The 20,001-nt window shown below is 37.1% G+C and overlaps 1 protein-coding gene across 1 annotated transcript; it reads left to right on the forward strand.

Moving 5' to 3' along the window:
- Positions 1–4,290: 4,290 nt before the first annotated feature.
- On the forward strand, positions 4,291–19,627 carry DDX43 (DEAD-box helicase 43). The gene is made up of 16 exons (XM_027852979.1): positions 4,291–4,558; positions 6,277–6,332; positions 8,000–8,129; positions 9,907–10,020; positions 12,848–12,929; positions 13,491–13,647; positions 13,774–13,892; positions 14,927–15,037; positions 15,147–15,288; positions 15,843–15,943; positions 16,845–16,932; positions 17,582–17,709; positions 17,920–18,029; positions 18,337–18,475; positions 18,754–18,841; positions 19,138–19,627. The coding sequence occupies exons 1-16, from the start codon at positions 4,291–4,293 to the stop codon at positions 19,249–19,251; spliced, it is 1,947 nt and encodes a 648-aa protein (XP_027708780.1). The 3' UTR covers positions 19,252–19,627.
- Positions 19,628–20,001: the final 374 nt, after the last annotated feature.

Below are 20,001 nucleotides of genomic sequence, written 5' to 3' on the forward strand. Positions count from 1 at the left end.
TATGCTTTTCTTTTTCCTTTCTCCCTTTCCCTCTTTACTAGTGTTTTGCTTTTGACCACTGCCTCCCTCAGTCCCACATCCCTTCCCTTAGCCCCCTCCCTTTTCTTCTCCTTAACCCTTACTACTTACTTCTTCCCTCCCTTCTATCTCCCCTCTCTTTTTTTCCTTTTTTTCCCTCCTACTGCCTATAGGGCAAGTTAGATTTCTATACCAACTGATTATGTTATTCCCTCCTCGAGCCAAATCTGATGACAGTAAGATTCAAACAATGCTCATCTGCCTCCCTTCTTTCCCTCTACTGTAATAGATTTTTGTGTCTTTTCCTGTAATGTAATCTACCCTTGACTGCCTCCTCCTTTCCTTTTCTCTCAGTACATTTTCTTTCTTCCTTCCTTTCTTTCTTTTTTTTTTTTTTAGTATGACCATTTATTGGTGACAAACACTCAATTTTACTTACATTCCATGGGGAGAAAAAATTTCCAGCATGAACAACGAATTGAAGCAGCACTTAACTTGCAAGGCAACTGTATTTTTTTACTTGAACACATGCAAAAACTTACTGCACACATTTCTGTGCACAATAACACAAAATCAAAAGCAACAAAGTTTTATATATAAACATTGTTAATTTTTTTTACATGGATTTGTAGTTCAACAGTATAAAGCACTCAAGGAAAATCAATGTGCAGTTTTTATATGTACTACACTGAGATCATATCCTGTAGTGTTGTGAAAGCTGTGTGCCACAGAGAGCAATATATGCACATTTATTTTTTTAATAATCTTTAAAAAGAAAGACCAAAATTTATTTATTTCAAGTTCTGTTGTGTTTAACAACAACAACAAAAAAAGGAAATAGTAAATGAACCAAATGATCATGTGAAAGCTTAAAATTCCTAAAATGTCTAATTTACATAATCATTGGGCAACTTCATCAAGGTTCTATATACAGAAGTATATAGAGAGATATATATGGATATGTGTACATATATAAATCTCTATAGATATCTGGGACATTAAACTTCTCAGTACATTTTCTTAGATCAGATTAATCTACTTACTTGGATACATTTAACCAACTTGATTAGATTTTTTTTTATCATTACATCAAAGTCAACTTATACTCATTCCCTTTATGTATACCCCTTGTATTTGAAGGTCAAATTTTCTGTTGAGTTCTGGTCTTTTTATCAGGAGGGTTTGGAAGTCCCCTATTTCATTGAATATTCATCTCCTCCCCTGAAAAATCATGCTCATTTTTGCCGGGTAGTTGATCCTTGGTTGTAATCCAAACTCTTTTGCCTTACGGAATATCATATTCCACGCCTTATGACATTTTAATGTAGAAGCTGCAAGGTCCTACATAATCTTGACTGTAGTTCCATCATATATTGTTTCTTTCTGGCTGCTTACAGTATTTTCTCTTTGACCTGGTAATTTTGGAATTTGGCTACTATATTCCTTGGCATTTTCAATTTGGGATCTCTTTCAGGAGGTGATCGGTGGATTCTTTCTATGGCTATTTTACCCTCTGGTTCTAGGACTTCAGGGGAGTTTTCCTGAAAGTTTCCTGAAAGATGCTGTGTAGGCTCTTCTACCTCTCTTGTTTGACTTTCAAAATCCTTCTTGAACTCTTCTAAGAAGGCTTTTTGGGCTTCAGACCAGTTCACATTCCCTTCTGAGGTTCCAGATGTGGTTTTGTTGACAAAGTTGTCCTCTTCAGAATTTCTGCCTTGATCTTCACTGTTCCCATAAGTATCTATAGTTTTTGCTCATGGTGTTTGCTTATTTCCTGGCCTTTAAAGAGACTGAGCTCTCCTGTTGGGGAGCAGGGGGCACTGACCCAACCTTCTTGAATTGGGAGCCCGGGGCCTGCTCACTGGCTTTGTGTGCCCCAGGGGCCTCCCATGTTGGCAGTTGGAGGCTGTAGGGTTCTGGCAGCTTACCTGGTGTTGGGCTGGAATCAGCAACACTGGAACTCTAGGGGTAGGATTGGGTAGTGTGGCCCCTGGAGGTTGCCTGCTCACCCAGACCTTTCCTTCCTTTTGCTTTCTTCAGCTCCTTTCAGATGGATGTTGCAGGATGTTTCTCTGCCTGGGGCCCCTTGGACCACTTCCCAGAGTTTTGCTGAAGCACTAGGAAATTTGGTTTCCATAGAATGCTGAGGCATGTGATAGTTTTTTGAGCTGGTTTCCACTGGTTCCCCTGCCCTTACAGAGGCACTGGTGGGTCCTGGTGTTGGTGTTTGTCTACTCTACCACCTGGGTTTTCAGGATCTTCCCCAGTATACTGAGATGAGGCTTTCTGCTAGCTTTCTGGGACACCTCTCATTCTGTACTGCTCTACTTCTCCCAAGGCAAGAGGGGCCTTTCCCACCTGGGCTACTGGATTGCTGCACCCTGTCTTTCTTCTAATTCAGCTGTTCCAGGGTTTTTCCTGGATTGATATTTTCTGGGCTTTCAGAGGTCAATGAGGGATGGTAAGAGCGACTTACTTCTTACTCCACCATCTTGGCTCCCCCAATTAATATTTGTAAATTTTTGTAATATTGGTAAATATTTGCAAATATTTGTAAATATTTGTAATATTTCTTACAAACGTCTCCCTCCTTAGAATGTAAGCTTCTTAAAAGCAGAAACAGTGGGGGAGAGTCCTCTTCTTTGAACCTTTTCTTTGCTCTGCATAGTGCCTGGCACATAAAAAGTGCTTAATACATGCCTCTTTCTTTCCTTTTTTTTTTTTAAATAAACAAATAAGGAAGCAGACACTCAAAAAGATTACCTGTATTGGTTAAAAAAAAAACAAACCAGAAAGCTGAAATTTGAATGAAGATTTCTGGACAACCATAGATTGGGGGTTCTTTCCTCCCTACCTCCACAAACTACCTCTACCTCACCTTTTTCCTTCTAACTATAGCTATAGTTTATAGACAAATAAAAGTGGAAAAGTTGATCTAATATCATATTTTATTTTGTAGTAGTGAAGCAAGGTTGGAAATCAGACAGTTAGATTGTCTCAAGAATGAGGAAATTGAGTCCTACAAGAAGTTAGCTGACTTTTCCAGGAGCATAGAGTCAGAAGAATCCAGGCTTCTTGCTACCCAATGCTCTACACTATTCCATTTGAAACACTTTCCTACCTTCAGGTTACAGAAAGATAACTGAATAGTTAGAAGAACCAACTAACTTACATGCACAGTGTCTGCATTTAGGGAAATTTGACTCAGCGTTGTCTTTAAATTTAGTTCAAAATAAGACTGGGGGAATTAACTGATCATTTCAAAGTGTCAGTCAAGACAAGTATTTGCCAAATGCCTTCTAGAAATAATCACATTGTGCTCAGGAGATATACCCCTAAACGTGACAAAATATTTTCACTTATTATCAAAAAATCTGGTGCTCCCACCCCAAGCCAAGAGTACACTCCATTCTTTCCAATTTCTTTTATTTGTAAATAATACTTTGGAGTCTCAGCTGCTCAGTTCTCTTTCCTGAAATAGACCAGGAAAGACTATATGGTACAGGGGGGATAGAGGATCTGCTGAGCAGTCTATTGAGAAGGAAGTATGGTGTTGGAGAAAGAGGATACATCACTTACATTGAGCCTCAGTTTCCAAATCTGTAAAAAAATGAAAATATAGGGGCAGCTAGGTGGTGCAGTGAATATAGCAGTGGCCCTGGAGTGAGAAGGACCTGAGTTCAAATCCGACCTCAGACACTTAACACTTACTAGCTGTGTGACCCCGGGCAAGTCACTTTACCCCAATTGCCTCACCAAAAAAAAAAAAAAAAGGAAAGAAAAAAAATAGACTGGCATTCCCCCATTTTACGGGGCCTCCTTAGGAGGAAAGGCAAGCCCTAAAAGTCCCTTTAATCAGAGCTGTTATCATTAACCATTATCATGATCCAGTTCTAGATACACAAGACACAACTCTAACGCAAAGGAAGCACCTAATGCGCCTGCCCCACCCCTTACGGGACAACTGTTCAGGGCCTCCAAGGTCTTCAAGAGAGCTGATTGGCCGTGCTAGAGAGGCACCGCCCCTCCTCGCCCACCAACCAATCGCTTCCTCGGGCAGTGTTCAGGCCTCAGAGGGGCGGAGGCAGATCTCTGGTATGTAAACGCTGGCCTCGTGTTGGCGAGGCTGGGCCTAGTTCGCTGCTGGACAGAGCCTTGGTCCTCCCGGCTCTTCCACCTCCGGGGAGGCGCCTACCATCGAGGACAGGAGAAACCCGACGCCTTCCCCCCTAACTTCTCCACCGCCTCGCCGCCCCCCGCCCCGCCTCCGCGATGTCCACCAAAGAAACTCGCAGCAACTGCGTCTCCCGCACCCCCAGCGCAGCCTCTCGCGGTCCGGCCTGTGACAAGAAAACGCCCACAGCGCCCCCTCGGGCGGCGGGCGGCAGTGCAAGGGGGCAGGGGGGCGGAGGCGGCGGCGGCGGCGCCCGCGGAGGCTCCCGGCCCCCGGGAGAGCTGGAGTACCGGGCCCGGGGCTCCTGCTACAGGGAGGAGCCGCTCTGTTTCAAACTCGACAGCTGCGTCGTAGGGGCGGTCATAGGTAAGGGGCCGGGCGGGGGAATCCCGGGCCACGGGAGGGCGGGGTCGTCTGCTTGGCCTTTGGCTTTGACCCCGCACCCTCGAGGTTTAGATGCCTGCCCCGAAGGCGGGGGGGGGGGTGTCTCCTTTTCCTCATTTCTCTAATTTGGTGGGCTTGGGTCTCCCCTACTGTCATAGACAGTAGGCTTCTAATACGCTCTCTTTGACTGGAATTGACTTAGGGTTTGCTTTGACACACGGGACCCGGTGGGCAGTAGGAGCTTAATAAATCTAGGTTGACTTGGCGTGAGGAACAGAGTTCACAAAGGGTGTGTCCTCCCTGCCTTCCCCCTGATGCTATGAACCTGTGCTTACTTGGACCACTTTCCTAGGCCAGGGCCCCCAGCTTCCTCTAGGGCTGACCCAAACCAAGCCATCCCCTGTTAAGCCCCTCAGGGACCATTCCTCCCCCTGCCCCCACTCCCAACCTACCTTTCCCCCTTGGAACTGCTTTAGGGTAGGAAGGGGAGGGAGAAGATAGATGCATACCCTGGAGAAAGGAGAGACCCCCGTCTCCTCTTTCTGAGAATGGGACTGTAAACTTTGAGCCTGGCACCCTTACTGGTTCCTGTTGCCTGTGCACTTTTAAGCTTAAACCCTTGCTTAGTCATCTTGCCTGAAGAACGCCTTCCTCAGAGGTTGGGTTTAATTGGTAATCCAATGCAAGACCACCCCCAAAGGTCTCATGTTCTTTTTACACTCAGAAGGTGTTGGCTCTTAACAGATAAAGGTGTTTAGGCTTCTCTGGGGTTTGGGGCTTGGGGTTTGTTTTGTTTTGTTTTTTGGGTTTGTTTTTTGGTTTTGTTGGTTTTTTTTTTTTACTTTAAACCTAGGGACTCTAAAACCTGCTGGCCTTTAAAAGAAATTGTTCAGTTTTAGATAAAATAACAATAAGCAGGGGAAGATCTAGTATGGTCAAAAGCTGATTCCAAGTCCCAGGTCGTTTCCTTACTACCGAGTGTGACTTTGAGCAAGTAATATAAAGTCTAAGCCTCAGTCTCAGTTTCTCTTAAACAGAGAAAGACCATTGAACTAGACAAGCTCTAATTTTTTTTTCAGTCAATAAAAATCAGCTTCTCTCCTTCTCTTTCCCTGTTGAGGAAACAAGAAAAACAACACCCATGTTACCAAAAAACTTGCATTCTGAGTCCATCATCTTTCTTTTAGGAGGCCGTCCACAAGCTCTAAATCTATGATCTTTTAGTTATGGGAAAAAAAATATCTTTTTAACTGCCTTTTCCAATAAGGCAATCTAGTCTCTTTTACCCCTCTAATCCAACAAGCATTTATTAAGCCCAACCTTTGAGGAAGGCACTGTTTCGGCAATAGGGATACAGAAAGAAAAGCCCCAGGCCTAGAGGAACTTATTCTTCAGGATTGGGGAGGAGACGAGTACATGGAATATGTAAACCAAGCAAAACACCCAGTTGAACAAGTGTGATCTTTATTTCAACTGGTCATGTTTTGGGAGTTCAGAGAAATGTTTGTTCATTCTTCTCTTTAAAAAAAAAAAATGTATATGTGGGCAGACTGCCCAGTTAGCCGGAGAATTGGAGGTAGAGGAAGGAGAAAGTAGAGAGTCCCTCGAGTTTAGTCTAGTAGTCTTAGACACCTGATAACTTAATTGTCCAAATCTTATCAATCATACTTATTTTGTATAATTTATAAATGTTTTAACAGGTCGGGGTGGAGCAAAAATAAAAGAAATTCAAGACTCAACGGGTTCTCAAATTCAGGTAGATGTTAATTTGGATTATCTTGAAATGAAACTCTGGAACTAAACATGTGGTTTCTTAAAATTTAATCATCATAGGTATTCTTTGAAGTGTGGCAGTGGAAAAGGAATTGGCATAAAGTTGATGGTGAACCTTGAGCAAAGTGTAAACCTCTGATTTTATTTTTATGTCTAGCTTTGCTGCTTTTAATAATTTGTCATGCAATTCCTTGCATTTTTATATCAGTCTAAGCATCAAATGGCCTTCACATGTATTTCATTGCGTTCTTCATAACTACCCTGTGAGGCAGAAATTAAACTTGTTTTATAGGTGAAACTCAAAAGTTTGCCTAAGGTCATATGGCAACCATATGAAAAAATGCTCTAAATCAGTAATAATAAGAGAAATTCAAATCTTAACGACTCTGAGGTTTTACTTCATACCCTGCAAATTGGCAAAAATGACAAAAAATGGCAATAGTCATTATTGGAGGGGTTATGGGAAGAAGGCACATACATTGTCTTTAAAATGATATAATCATTTTAGAAAGCAATTTGGAATTATGCAAATAAAGTGACTAAAATGTCCTTACCTTTTGAACCAGAAACACTGTTACTAGACTTATACTCCAAGGAAGCCATCAATAAGAAAAAAGTACCCCTATACTCCAAAATATTTATAGCAGCTCTTTTTGTGATAACTAAGAATTGAAAACAAAGTAGATGCCCATCAGCAATTACACAAATTGTGGTACATGAATGTAATGAAACATTACTGTGCTATGTGTGTAGTGAATACAGAAAAGCCTGCAAAGTGCTGTGTGAACTGATGGGCAGAGTGAAATGAGCAGAGCCAAGAAACCAATATACACAGGAACAACAACAGTGTAAATGGAAAGACTAAAAATGCACCAAAAAAATAAAAAGTAAATGTAACAAAATTTATGAAAGTCGAATAGAACTCAAATGAATAGTTATGAGAAGTCCTTAACCTACCCCTTTTTGGAGGTGGGAGGTCTGAAATGTTACACATTCCACATATTTTCAGACTTTCTTAATGTATTTTTCAGTTGTACTGACTTTTTTGTTTTCCTCTTGGAAAAAAAATTACTATTTGTCATATGGTGATTAAGAAACAGAAAACATCACTAACATTTTAAGTTTATATGGCTAATCAGGTGCCCTGCCTCAGTGGCACATGGAATTTCTATAATCCCTTACTCTCCTGGAGGATGAGCAATGTACAACTTTGGGGAAGAGATTCAGATGATCTCTTTTCCCCTTACCCTATCTTAAAAGATAGAGAGAGGCCCTTTGGAAAGCTGTTTTCACTATCATTTTGCTATTGCCTTGTCAACTGAATTGATATTATCTTAATTGACCATTACATCATCCTGAAACACTACAAAAAATTCTACTTTCATGGAACAGTTCTGTTAAATTTGCTTTATCAGAGGATTAGACCTTATTCTAGGGTCCATCCTGAGTAACAATCTTGTTCAACTATTAGAGGTATATCCCTTATGAAATTAGAAGATAGATACAGGAGATGAGCCAAATGGCTTCTGAAACTTCATAATCCAGATCCGTTAGCACTTTTATTATATTTGTTTAAATTTTTTACCTTTCTGAATTTGGAAACTTGAGTATAATAAGATTATGATTATTGATGTCTTTCTGTATTTTTAGATAATAAAAGGGGATCTTGAGTCAGAAACCAGAATATATGGCAACAAGGAGAACCAGAAATCAGCTAAGTTAATGATAGAGGAAATAGTAAAAAAAATAGAAAAGTATTCTAAAGAGGACACAAAAACTGGTAAGTTAATTTTTATAACACAAATATATTTATAAAACAACCACTCTAACAGAATCCTTTATGCAAAAGCCATTAAATGAATTTTCAACTGTTGTTGGACCTTAACAGCTACAACATTTTACTTCCCCCAACCCCCTTCTTTACTAAATTTCAATGAATCTCCAGTATTCCAGGGGTTTTCCCAGTTGCTCTAGTTCATACCCTTTGCCTTAGGGAAGAAGAATTTATTAATTGCCCTCCTGTATGCCAGGTACTATGCTAAGCACTTAAATATTATCTCATTTGATCCTCACAACAACCCTTCCAGATAGGTGTTCTTGTCCCCATCTTACAGTTGAGGAAACTGAGACAGAATGTGACTTGCCCATGGCCAGATTTGAACTGGGATCTTCCTGACTGCAGATGCAATGCTGTATCTACAGAGCCACCTAGCTTCCTTAATTGAAGTAATGTTGGCTGTCGTGAAAAACATGACATTTGTCACTTGGTAATTTAATTATATCCACAACTACTCTCCAAATTCTTATTTGAGCATGTTGACTTGGCCTTAATAATGTTAAAAGACAGCACTTTAAGTTTATATGATGTATAAATATATGTAATACAAGCTATTTTTTTGTACAAACTTAATCATTTATTTAATAAGCATTAAGTCTATGATACATAGTACTGCTTTAGGCTTTTGGAGGCTAGAAAAGCAGAAATATGTTCTGTAAATATTTCCTGGGTTTAAATCCAGCCAGTGATCTGATCACTTGTGTGACCTGGGGCTAGTCACTTAGCCCAGGACTTCTTTTTACATTCCCAACCCCTTCAGCACTTCCTAAACTGGGGGTCAAGACTCAAATGGGGTTTAAGAAGTGTTGACTTAGCTTACCTGAGCCTTAGTTCCCTCACAATGAGATGATCTTGTTGACAGACCTCTAAAATTCTAGAGCTGTGACACTATGATGAATCTAATAGGATGATATTTGTGCAATCCATCTCACTAGGCTCTTAGGAGCATACTATATCATCTTTAAAATGCTATAGAAATGTGAGTTGCTATTATGTTTCTGAAGGGTTTTCATATACCATATTATTCTCAGAACAATACAGCAAATTGGCAGTATGTACAGTTACTAGCCTATTTTGTAGATAATAAAAATGAGGTACGCATAATTAGTTGGTAGAGAAAGCCGGAGTTTGTTAGACATGTATGTTTAACTTGAGAATTTCAAAATGAATTATACTCATTTAAAGAGTTGTTCCTTAATTCCATTAGAATGGAGAAAGATGATACTGTATAATTCACATTTATAGTGATTTTAAGGTGTACAAAGTGCTTTTCTTACAACCCTGCAAGATAAGTACTATAATTAGTAAATAATGTGTTATTACTTACTTCTTGGGAAATGGAAAAAAAAAGTATAAGGGGGCAGCTAGGTGGCATAATGGATAGAGCATGGCCCTGGAGTCAGGACCTGAGTTCAAATCCAGCCCCAGATTTTTACTAGCTAGGTGACCCTGAGTAAGTCACTTAACCCTGATTGCCTCAAAAAAAAAAAAAAAACTATGAGGAATGTTTGTTATTCTTTCCACATTACCTACTTTCTACATTCAAAAACATCTTAGAAAAAATGACCAACACTTCATACTGAACTAGTAAAAATAATTTATGTTGAGTTTTCTCTTTATTAGTAAATGGAAGACAATGTTATGAAAGCAGAAATTGTTACAAAGTAATATTTTTGAACTTCTGATGACTTTGCCTTCTTAACTTCTCTGCACCCTGAAGGAAACACTTTGAAATCATCCTGTAATGAAAATAGCCCAGAGAAAAAAGTGCCAGTGATTGATTGGGAGGCTATTAAACAGGACCACCTGCACTATATTAAAACAAAGTGGGACGGTTAGTACAACATAAATATTCTTGTGACTTTTGTCTTAAATTTAAATAATAATTCTGGCAAAATATACTTCTCTTACCATTATTAAAGAATTCTGTACTAAAAAAGGAACATAAACACTTTTATGTAATGTGACCTTATTTTAATCCTTTGCACAAGTTGCTTGCTAAAGGGTAAGGCGGGCAGTAACTGAGTACTGTGTGATATGACTACAATGGTTCTCTCTAGCCCTTTTTCACAAACCATCTTAGGGTTCGTGTGTGTGTGTGTGTGTGTGTTGTATGTTAGCAATGCATATAGTTAGTAATATTATATATATTTAGGAAGAGGGCTTTGGGAATGTGGACCTGTGATTTCACTGGTATAGAGAATTCTTGTTACCAAAGCAGGTCTTGTGCTCACATTCTAATTTAAATTAGAGGGGAGGTTAAGTGATCTTAACTTGGCCCACTCTGTGTCTGGGTTAATACTTGGACCTAGGTTTACCTCAGCCGCTAGCAGGCTTTCTATCCAATACTCCACTGGATCTCTCAATCTTAGGTCATATTAATAGACTCCATATAAGGAGGAAACTGCTATCTTCTTTAGTTTGGTTCTAGGATCTGAGTTTGAAAAAGTAAGGTGAGCCAATGTAATAAAAATGACAATTCTGCCTAAACTAATCTACTTATTCAATGCCATCCCAATTAAATTACCCAAAAAAATTGGGTTTTTGAGCTAGAAAAAACAATAATAAAATTCATTTAGAAGAACAAAAGGTTAAGAATATCAGGAATTGATAAAAAAAAAATTTGTAAAGGAAGGAGGTTTAGCAATACCAGATCTTAAACCATATTATAAGGCAGTAATTACCAAAACTGTCTGGCACTGGCTAAGAAATAGAAAGGTGGATCAGTGGAACAAAGCAGACATACAATATGCAGTAGTAAATTATTATAATAACCTTGTGTCTGAAAAATGTAAATATTTAAACTTTTGGGATAAGAATAAACTATTTGGTAAAAATTGTTGGGAAAACTGGAAAGCAATTTGGCAGAAATTGGGTGTAGACCAATATCTTACACCATTTACTAAGATGAGGTCAAAATGGATACATGACCTAGATATAAGGGAAATATAAGTGAATTATAACAATATGGAACATAGTACATATCAGACACATAGATAGGAGAATTTCTGAATAAACAAGAGATAAAGAGCACTGTGAGATGTAAAATGATAAAATGGATAATTTTGATTACATTAAATTAAAAAGGTTGTGTACAAATAAAACTAATGTAGCCAAGATTAGAAGGAAAGCAGAAAATGGGGGGTGGGAATTTTATAGACAGTTTCTCAGATAAAGGTCTCATATCTCAAATATATAGAGAACTTGATCAGATTTTTAAGAATGAGTCATTCCCCAATTTGTAAATGGTCAGAAGATATGAACAGGCAATTTTTGGATGAAGAAATCAAAACTATATATCGTCATGAAAAAATGCTCTAAATAGTTATTGACTAGAGAAATGCAAATTAAAACAACTTTGAGATATCATCTCATACCTATCAGATTGGCTAAAATAGTAGAAGGAAAAACAAATGTTGGAGGGGATGTGGAAAAATTGGGACTTTAGTATATTATTGGTGGAACTTTGAACTAATCCAACCATTTTGGAAGGCAATCTAGAATTATACCTAAAGAGTTATAAAACTGTGTATACCCTTTGACCCAGCAATACCACTATTAGATCTGTTTTCCAAGGTGATCAGGGAAAAAAGGAAAAGAACCTCTATGTTCTAAAATATTTATAACAGCTCTCTTTGTGGTGGCAAAGAATTGGAAATGAAGGGAATACCCATAAATTAGGAAATGGCTGAAAAAGTTGTGGTATATGACTGTGATGGAATACTACTGTGCTTGGTAAGAAACGATGAGCTGGTTGATTCTAGAAAAACATAGGAAGATTTGCATGAAATAATGAAGAGTAAAGTGAGCAGAGCCAAAAGAACATTGTATATACAGTAACAGCAATACTGTTCGAAGAATAATTGTGAACAACCAAGTTATTCTGAATACTATAAATATTCAAATCAACTATGAAGGACCTTTGAAGGAAGATGCTATCCACCTCCAAAGAAAGAACTGATAAATAGAAGTATGCATAGTAGTTTTACATATATTTATAAATTCGAGTCAAGTGGTGGCCTTCTCTACTATGGGGTGGGGAGGGAGGAAGACGTTTGGAACTTAAAATATAACAAAAAATTAAATAAAAAAATGAGAAATCTAAAAAAAAAGATAAAGTAATAAGAATAAAGAAGGGTCTAGATGCCATGTCATGGGGAACACTGAAAGAACTGCAGAAGAGAAGATCTACTGAGTTCTTCAAATATTTAAGGAGTTGAAACATGGAATAATTATTTCACATTTCAGAGGGCCAGAGGAGAAGCAAAATTTTTTAAACAAAGCATCTCCAAAGTGGATGCCCTGGAGATATTAGGAATGTCAAGTAGAGGCTAGATGACCATTTGACATGGTTGATGGAAAGGTCACTGCTGAATAAGGCAGGTTTGATATGTTAGGATAGTTGTCCATGACCCATTCTGATTTCATGATTATTATGAATCAATACTTCTTTTGTAAAGTATGCTAACTGTGGTTGAGACAAGTCATAAAATGATAGAAAATGTCACACAGAAAGAGATTTATTTTCCTTTAGTCAGCTTGATGTCCAGTTGAAGTTATGATTATCTGCTACATATTTAGGCACCTATATACATCTTAGTTCTAATTAGAATTTCCAAGTATTTTGACTAGTGGAGTTCTTTTTTTTTTTTTCTGCTAAGGTCTTCCCCCAATTAAGAAAGATTTCTACATAGAATCTTCAAAGACAAAATTAATGTCACAAACACAAGTAGATAAGTGGAGGTAAGTAATTTTTATATATTGAAGTGCTTCAAGTGAACTCATTATATGGTTGTTTGCAGTTGGCTTAAATGTAACAGGGAAGTCAAATGCCAGCAAATTGAAATGGAAAATGTGGCATAATCTCACCTCTATAATAATTGAAACTACTAGACTGAGAATAAAGTGATAATTACCACTTAGGCTAATACAAGAATTTCTCAGCTCCACCTCAGATTAATCTGGGAGTGAAAGTCCTGTGGCATCCATTGTATGAATTTTTACATTTCTGTCAAAATTACAACAGCTTTGCAGATATAGCTTTCTTTAAATGTGTCATCATTTGTAAACAGTTTTTATTGTCCTTATTTTTACTCTCCTTTATGCTTTGTCAAAGAAGATAGGAATTTATAGTTCTATATACAATCTTTCTTTTATACTCATTTGTATTTGAATATGTAAGTTTTCTTGATGATGTATAATTTTTAAATACACGACAAGGTTGGGTTAGTCTTTCTGTTCGTGTACCAGATTAGTGTACTCTAAATGGACTGTGTTGTTAAGCTTTCCCTTTTTTCTTTAAAGGGAAGAAAACAATAATATAATATGTGATGACTTAAGAAAAAATGAAAAACGTATAATTCCCAATCCAGTATGTACATTTGAAGATGCATTTGATCATTATCCTGATGTTATGGCTAATATAAAGAAAGTAGGTTTCACAAGACCTACACCTATACAGGTATGCTATAAAGTGCTCAGTATATTGATTGGGGTATAATATTTGAGGGAGGGAGAGGACAGTTGTAGTAGGGAAATTACATTTAAAAGCTGTAGTTTGGGTTTTAATGCTTGTCATTTTTTTCAGTCACAAGCATGGCCAATAATATTAAAAGGAATTGATCTAATTGGCATTGCCCAAACTGGCACAGGAAAGACTTTGGCCTATTTAATGCCAGGATTTATTCATCTTGACCTGCAGCCAGAGTAAGTGTTCCTATTTTCCTATTTTGGTAGTGTAAAGGGTTGTTTTTTTTTTTTCAAAGATAGGATTCAAAGAGGAATTTTAAAATCTTTGGTAATTAGTGAATTAATCTAAAATCAACTCTTTTTTGTAAATAAATTATTTATTTTTAGTTTTCAACATTTATTTCCATAAGATTTTGAGTTCCGAATTTTTTCCCCATCTCTCCCCTCCCCTCATCTCAAGACAGCATGTAAATTGATATAGGCTCAACATATACATTCCTATTAAACCTATTTTGACATTAGTTATTTTGTAAAGAAGAATTAGAACTAATGGAAGGAACTGCAAGAAAGAAGAAACAAAAGAAAACAACAAAAGAAAAGGAGAGCAAATAATACGCTTTGATCTGCATTAAGATTCCATAGTTCTTTTTCTGGATATGGACAGCATCTAAAATCAATTCTTAAGGCACACTTGCATCTTTCCACAATAGGTTTCAGCCAGGTATAGTTTTAGGGCATTTGTAGCTAGAAAAGAGACCCCCACAGAAGTAATTACTTAAATAATTGAAATATTTTGGAAAAAACTACCAAAAAGGCAAAATATTTTCTCAAATATCCATCACCTGCAACCCTAAGTTAATATTTGGTATCAGATCTTATTCTTAAATTATAGACTTTCTCCAAGGTTTCTTCTCATACCTCTCCTACCTTTCTTCTAGTACCTGACAATACCATTCTCACATCTTCAACTATCACCCATGCATATGATTCCCAGTATTTTAATCTTTAGCTCACCACACCAATCTTTCACCTGACTTGTTGAATAAGTTTCTCCGGTACTAAAATCTTCTGCCTAACTTCCTGTTTCTGGATCCAATCACCATTCTCTCATATCCAGGCTTAAAGCTTTGGTCAGTTCAATTTCCCTTGCCATCTTCCAACCCTCTACCCTCATCTAATTAAATTACTAAGACTTGATTTTTATTTTTTTAGGGTAGCAAAGAGTGGTTCCTATTCAATATAACTAACACTTCTTGATCTGTACTCTAAAGAACCAGGGAGAAAAGGGGTGGTCCTGGAATGCTTGTGCTGACACCAACCAGAGAATTGGCTCTACAAGTCGAGAGTGAATGTAAAAAATACACTTATAAAGGGATTAAAAGGTAATTTGTATTTCTGGTTAGATTTTAATAGTATTTCTGTTCAATGGCTATTTGCCTTGATTGTTGCCATGAGTGTTTTTGTAACTAAACTTTGTGGAACTCTTGGCAGCATTTGTATATATGGTGGTGGAGACAGAAGAGGTCAGATTGAACATGTTACTAAGGGTGTAGATATTGTCATTGCTACCCCTGGTAGACTCAATGATCTTCAAATGAATGAATTCATCAACCTAAATAGCATCACATATTTGGTAAGTCTATTTCAAACTGGGATAGGAAGTAGAGAGGAATGAAAAAAAAAACCTTCCCCAAATCATTTTTAACTTTTGTTAATGTAAGACTCCAACAACCATTCATTTCATCCTCAGTGAAATATGTATATACTTATTGTGTTAGAAATTCAGTGAATTACAAAACCAATTTCCTAGAAACCCAAAGGAGATTTTATTGTGTATTACATGAAGTAACCATAACTTTTGTGGAGAAATCCTCTTAAGTCAGAGGTTCTTAACTTGGGGTATGTGGATAGATTATCAAGTGGTTCATAAATTTGAATGAGAAGAAATGACATCTTTATTTTCACTAACCTCTAACTAAAATGTAGCACTTCTTTTAATTATGAATGTAGAAGATAAACAGTATTCTGAGAAAAGATCCATAGGTTTCTTCTGATCACCAATGTAGTCCATGAAACAAAAGTTAAGGACCACCCACTGTCTTAAATGATTAATAGGTTTTAGGTTGAGGGTGGGGGGAAATGGGATCTAAAAGAAGTGTTTAAAATAGCATTTCCTATTTTTTGTAGGTTCTAGATGAGGCTGATAAAATGTTAGATATGGGGTTTGAACCTCAAATAATGAAGATTTTATTAGATGTACGGCCAGATAGACAAACTATTATGACCAGGTATGTAAATGACATTATTTCCATCCATAAAATAGAATTAATGAAATCTCTAGGCTCCTTTTGATTTCACAATTTCCTAATGTACTATGAAGGCCACTTCTTAAAGTTCTAAGTTATTTCCTTGAATAGTATTAACAAAGTAAATGCTAAACCTAGTTTAACAACTACATAATGAAACCATATTTTGGATTAACTGTCAGTTCTCAGTTTCTCCTGATTTCCCTTCTGACCTCCATATTCCTATATTACAAATAAGGAAACTGAGGCTGAGAGGTTAAATGATTTATTCAGGGTTACATAGCTAGTATGTGTCTCACCTAGGATTCAAACCCAGGCCTTCTTAAAGTCACAGCAGCATTTTATCTGCTTCCTCTGTAAGTCTCCCCACATTCAGCCTTACTCACCTACCTCCAAGCCATCCATCTCAAATTAATCTTCCTTACGTATAGAGGTAATTGTCTTTGCTTTTTCAAACCAGTCAATTGTTGCTCACCTAAATACTTTACAATATGATGCCACCTTGCCTATTCAGTCCTGGCTTTCTTAAATAAGATGAATTTTCAGCTATTCTTACTCAATACAATACAGCTTAATTCCTTTATCCAACTCTCAGCCTAATGAAATCCTGTCCCTCCTTTTATGACCCAGATCAAATGCTGCCTTCACGAAAACTTCCCTAATTACCTCTTGCCTATCCCCAGACAGAAAGAAAGAGAGGAAAGATCACTTCTCATTTTTGCCCTACTAGATTAGAAATTCCATGAGGTTGTAGCTCATGTTTTCATTATCTTTGTTATCTCTTCTAGAACGAAGTACAGTGGCTTACATTGTCACATAATTGTTTGAAGGCATTATCTAAAAATCTAACATGTTTCTATGTATCTTGTTTTCCTAAATCCAGTGCTACTTGGCCTGATGCTGTACGTCGCCTTTCACAAAAATATTTGAACAATCCAATGATTGTTTATGTTGGAACCCTGGATCTTGCCGTAAGCTTTTTCAGCTTGAGATTTGTATCACTTCTTTTGAGTGGATATAAGGCAGCTTGTGTTGCAAGTCAGTGAAGACAGATATAGCTTCCATATCCTACACAGAGAATGAAATCCTGTTGTTGACGTGCTGTGAGGAAAACATTTTAAGCAGACACACGGGGCATAATCCCTCCCCTTTCCTGTGTGTTTTAAGGGTCTGGGTGAGCTCCAACCACTAGATGGCAGGTATATATAGGCCCCAACATAATCCTGTTTCACTAGGGATTGAGACTCTTAACTTCTCTACCTCAGGCCTTTAGAACTCTAGCCTGTGGGACTCTTAACTGGCTAGCTTAAAAAAAATGGCATTATCTGATCAATTTTTAAAATGCAATTATTGTTTCCTGGTTCAGGAAAAAGAGAGACATAGTTCACATATTAAGGCCCACTTAGAGGAAATCAAGGCATAAGACATGCTTTGTTCATGTTTTTCAGTGGGAATAAAAAAACTGCTCTAAAGGAAGCAATGACACTGCTCATAGCAGTCTATTGCTTATGTTTTGGATGAATGAGGGCTAAATGGTAATAACTTATAAAACTGATAACATTTGTATTTTACTTTACCTGTTTTTCTAAATCTGAAATATTCTTTCCTTGAATGGTGTAGGCTGTGAATACTGTAAAACAGAAAATAATCATAACCACAGAACAAGAGAAGCCTTCTCTTATACATTCCTTCATTGATTCAATGAAGCCTGAAGATAAAGTAATTATTTTTGTAGGGAGAAAACTTATGTGAGTACTATCTTCCATTTGTCTGCCTGTCTCAGAAACATCAAATTTTACTGATCTTATTTGTGTGTCTTTTGGCCATAGAAACCAAAATCTAATTGAGAAGTATGGCCTTGATAAGATACCACCCTCTTAAGTTGGTAGTGGTACTGCTAGAAATTCCTGTAATTTAGTAGTTCAGATTGCATTTTAATTTGTCAATTTTATGTTTAGTGCTGATGACATATCCAGTGATCTGAGCATTAAGGGTTTACCTGTACAGTCATTACATGGTAATCGAGAACAAAGTGATCGTGAACGAGCATTGAACGAGTTTAAAACAGGTATATCTATACAATGATTACTATTCCACTGAATCATGTTTCAGATTCGTTTTGTCTTTAAACTAATTCTAGACTCAGGATTTTAATTACCATTGACGGAGGTACATAAGGCCTGTAAGCACCAACAAAAAATAGTACCCACCTAAAAAGTGTAAAAACTCAGATGTGGATTGAAGATATCCCTTGGTGCTTAGTAAATTGAGCAGTCTGGTTTGCATGTAAAATATATATACATATATATTATATATACATATGCACACATATATACATAATTAAATACCTGTTTTTGGTTTTTCAATTTTTCTAGGAATAGTAAGAATATTGATAGCTACAGATCTGGCATCACGAGGTCTTGATGTCTTAGACATTACCCATGTTTTCAACTTTGATTTTCCTCGAAACCTTGAGGAGTACGTCCATAGAGTAGGACGTACTGGAAGAGCTGGGTGAGGGTGTTATGCTTTAACACTTAGAACTTTTCACTTTTCATTACTCCTAGCCAAGCATATCTCTGTACTGTTCCTTGCATATAAGTTGCTTGTTCCTACCTATAACTTTATAACACATCTCCTCTGCCTGTTATTCTGTTATTTTATGTCCTTTTCAAACTTGCTTACTAACCTGAAACTCCATTAGTAAATCAACAAAACAATAACATACCTTATTTTAATATTACATAGAAAACATGGTAAGAGTTTATTTACATGAGACTCTTCTCTTGAAGGCATACAGGGGAATCAATTACCCTACTAACTAGGAACGATTGGAAAATAGCTGGTGAATTAATCAATATTTTGGAGAGAGCCAACCAGGTGAGGAGATATAATTTGGTATTTCCTAATTTCTTTAATTTTTGTTTATTAGCAAATATGAAACAAATGTTTTAGTTATATTAGCAAATGTGAGAGTATATTTAATTTTGTAAGATTTCATGACAAGATTTGCAAATTTACTATTAAGAAATCAGTTTTTGTGTTTTTAATCTCAATAATTAACATCTCTTTTAAAATTCCCCTCAAATTGCTACTGAGAATGTGGAATAGCACTAGCACTTCAGAAAGCAATTTTTCATAAAATTCAGATAACCTAATGTACTTAATGATTTCAGGAAATTCCAAACGAGCTTACATTAATGGCCAAACGATATAAACAACACAAACAGAAAAAAGATGAAGAGAGAAACATGGCAAGAACTCATGGAAGGACAAGAAACGTTTATTGATCCTGGAAGCATATACAATCCAGGGAACAACTTACTTTTGGGGTTGTTGCCTTTCAACTTAGCAAAAGCTGAACAATTAGCATCGGAAGAAAGACAATTCTGGGGTTTAGAGGTTTTTTTTTTTTTTTTGCTTTTTTAAAAAAATATTGTCAGGAAACAAGAGTATTACAAATTTCTGATTGAACATTGAAAGTTCAGATCTGAATGGAAGTAAAGAAAATCTGACTTGCATATGAAGGGAACGGTTCAATCGTCAATATAATGTTTAAAGAGATCATCTTGGAACATCTTAGAACATTTTTGTACTTCGTTTAATAAAATCAAAAGTATTTTAAAAACGTTTGGGCTCTTTGGAGTCTTTCCTTTTTCTGATTCCTTTCTCCCTCTCCTCCCTCCAAAAAAACAAAACTTTCTTGCATAATTAGACTACATATGCTTAAAAAAAATTAGAACTTTGCCTTCCTTCTCATGATGCATCTTTGTTTCTGTTACCCTGTTTCAGCATGGCTGGATCTGTGGCTTTTGTCTTTACTAAAGGGCCTTCCCAGTGCTTTGGAAACAGTTTCTAAATTAGGTCCACCTCAAGTGACCACCTCCTGCTTTCTATGTAGACTTCCCTAGGCTGTACTTTTGCTCCTGCAGGGAATCATGCCTCCTGGGCCTTACAGGACACATCATCACTTGCCACAAGGTGTTAGACCCTTAACAATCTAATGACTTTCCTCCCTCAACAGACTTCTCTCCAGCCAC

This window comes from Vombatus ursinus, unplaced genomic scaffold, assembly GCF_900497805.2.
Source record: "Vombatus ursinus unplaced genomic scaffold, bare-nosed wombat genome assembly UNPS02009835.1, whole genome shotgun sequence".
In the NCBI taxonomy this organism is placed as follows: domain Eukaryota; kingdom Metazoa; phylum Chordata; class Mammalia; order Diprotodontia; family Vombatidae; genus Vombatus; species Vombatus ursinus.

Coding starts and splice junctions, on each gene's coding strand:
- DDX43 (XM_027852979.1), top strand. CDS start 4,291: ATGTCCACCAAAGAAACTCGCAGCAACTGCGTCTCCCGCACCCCCAGC. Junction 13,648..13,773: donor CAAGACCTACACCTATACAG/GTATGCTATAAA, acceptor CATTTTTTTCAG/TCACAAGCATGGCCAATAAT. Junction 16,933..17,581: donor TTGGAACCCTGGATCTTGCC/GTAAGCTTTTTC, acceptor TGAATGGTGTAG/GCTGTGAATACTGTAAAACA.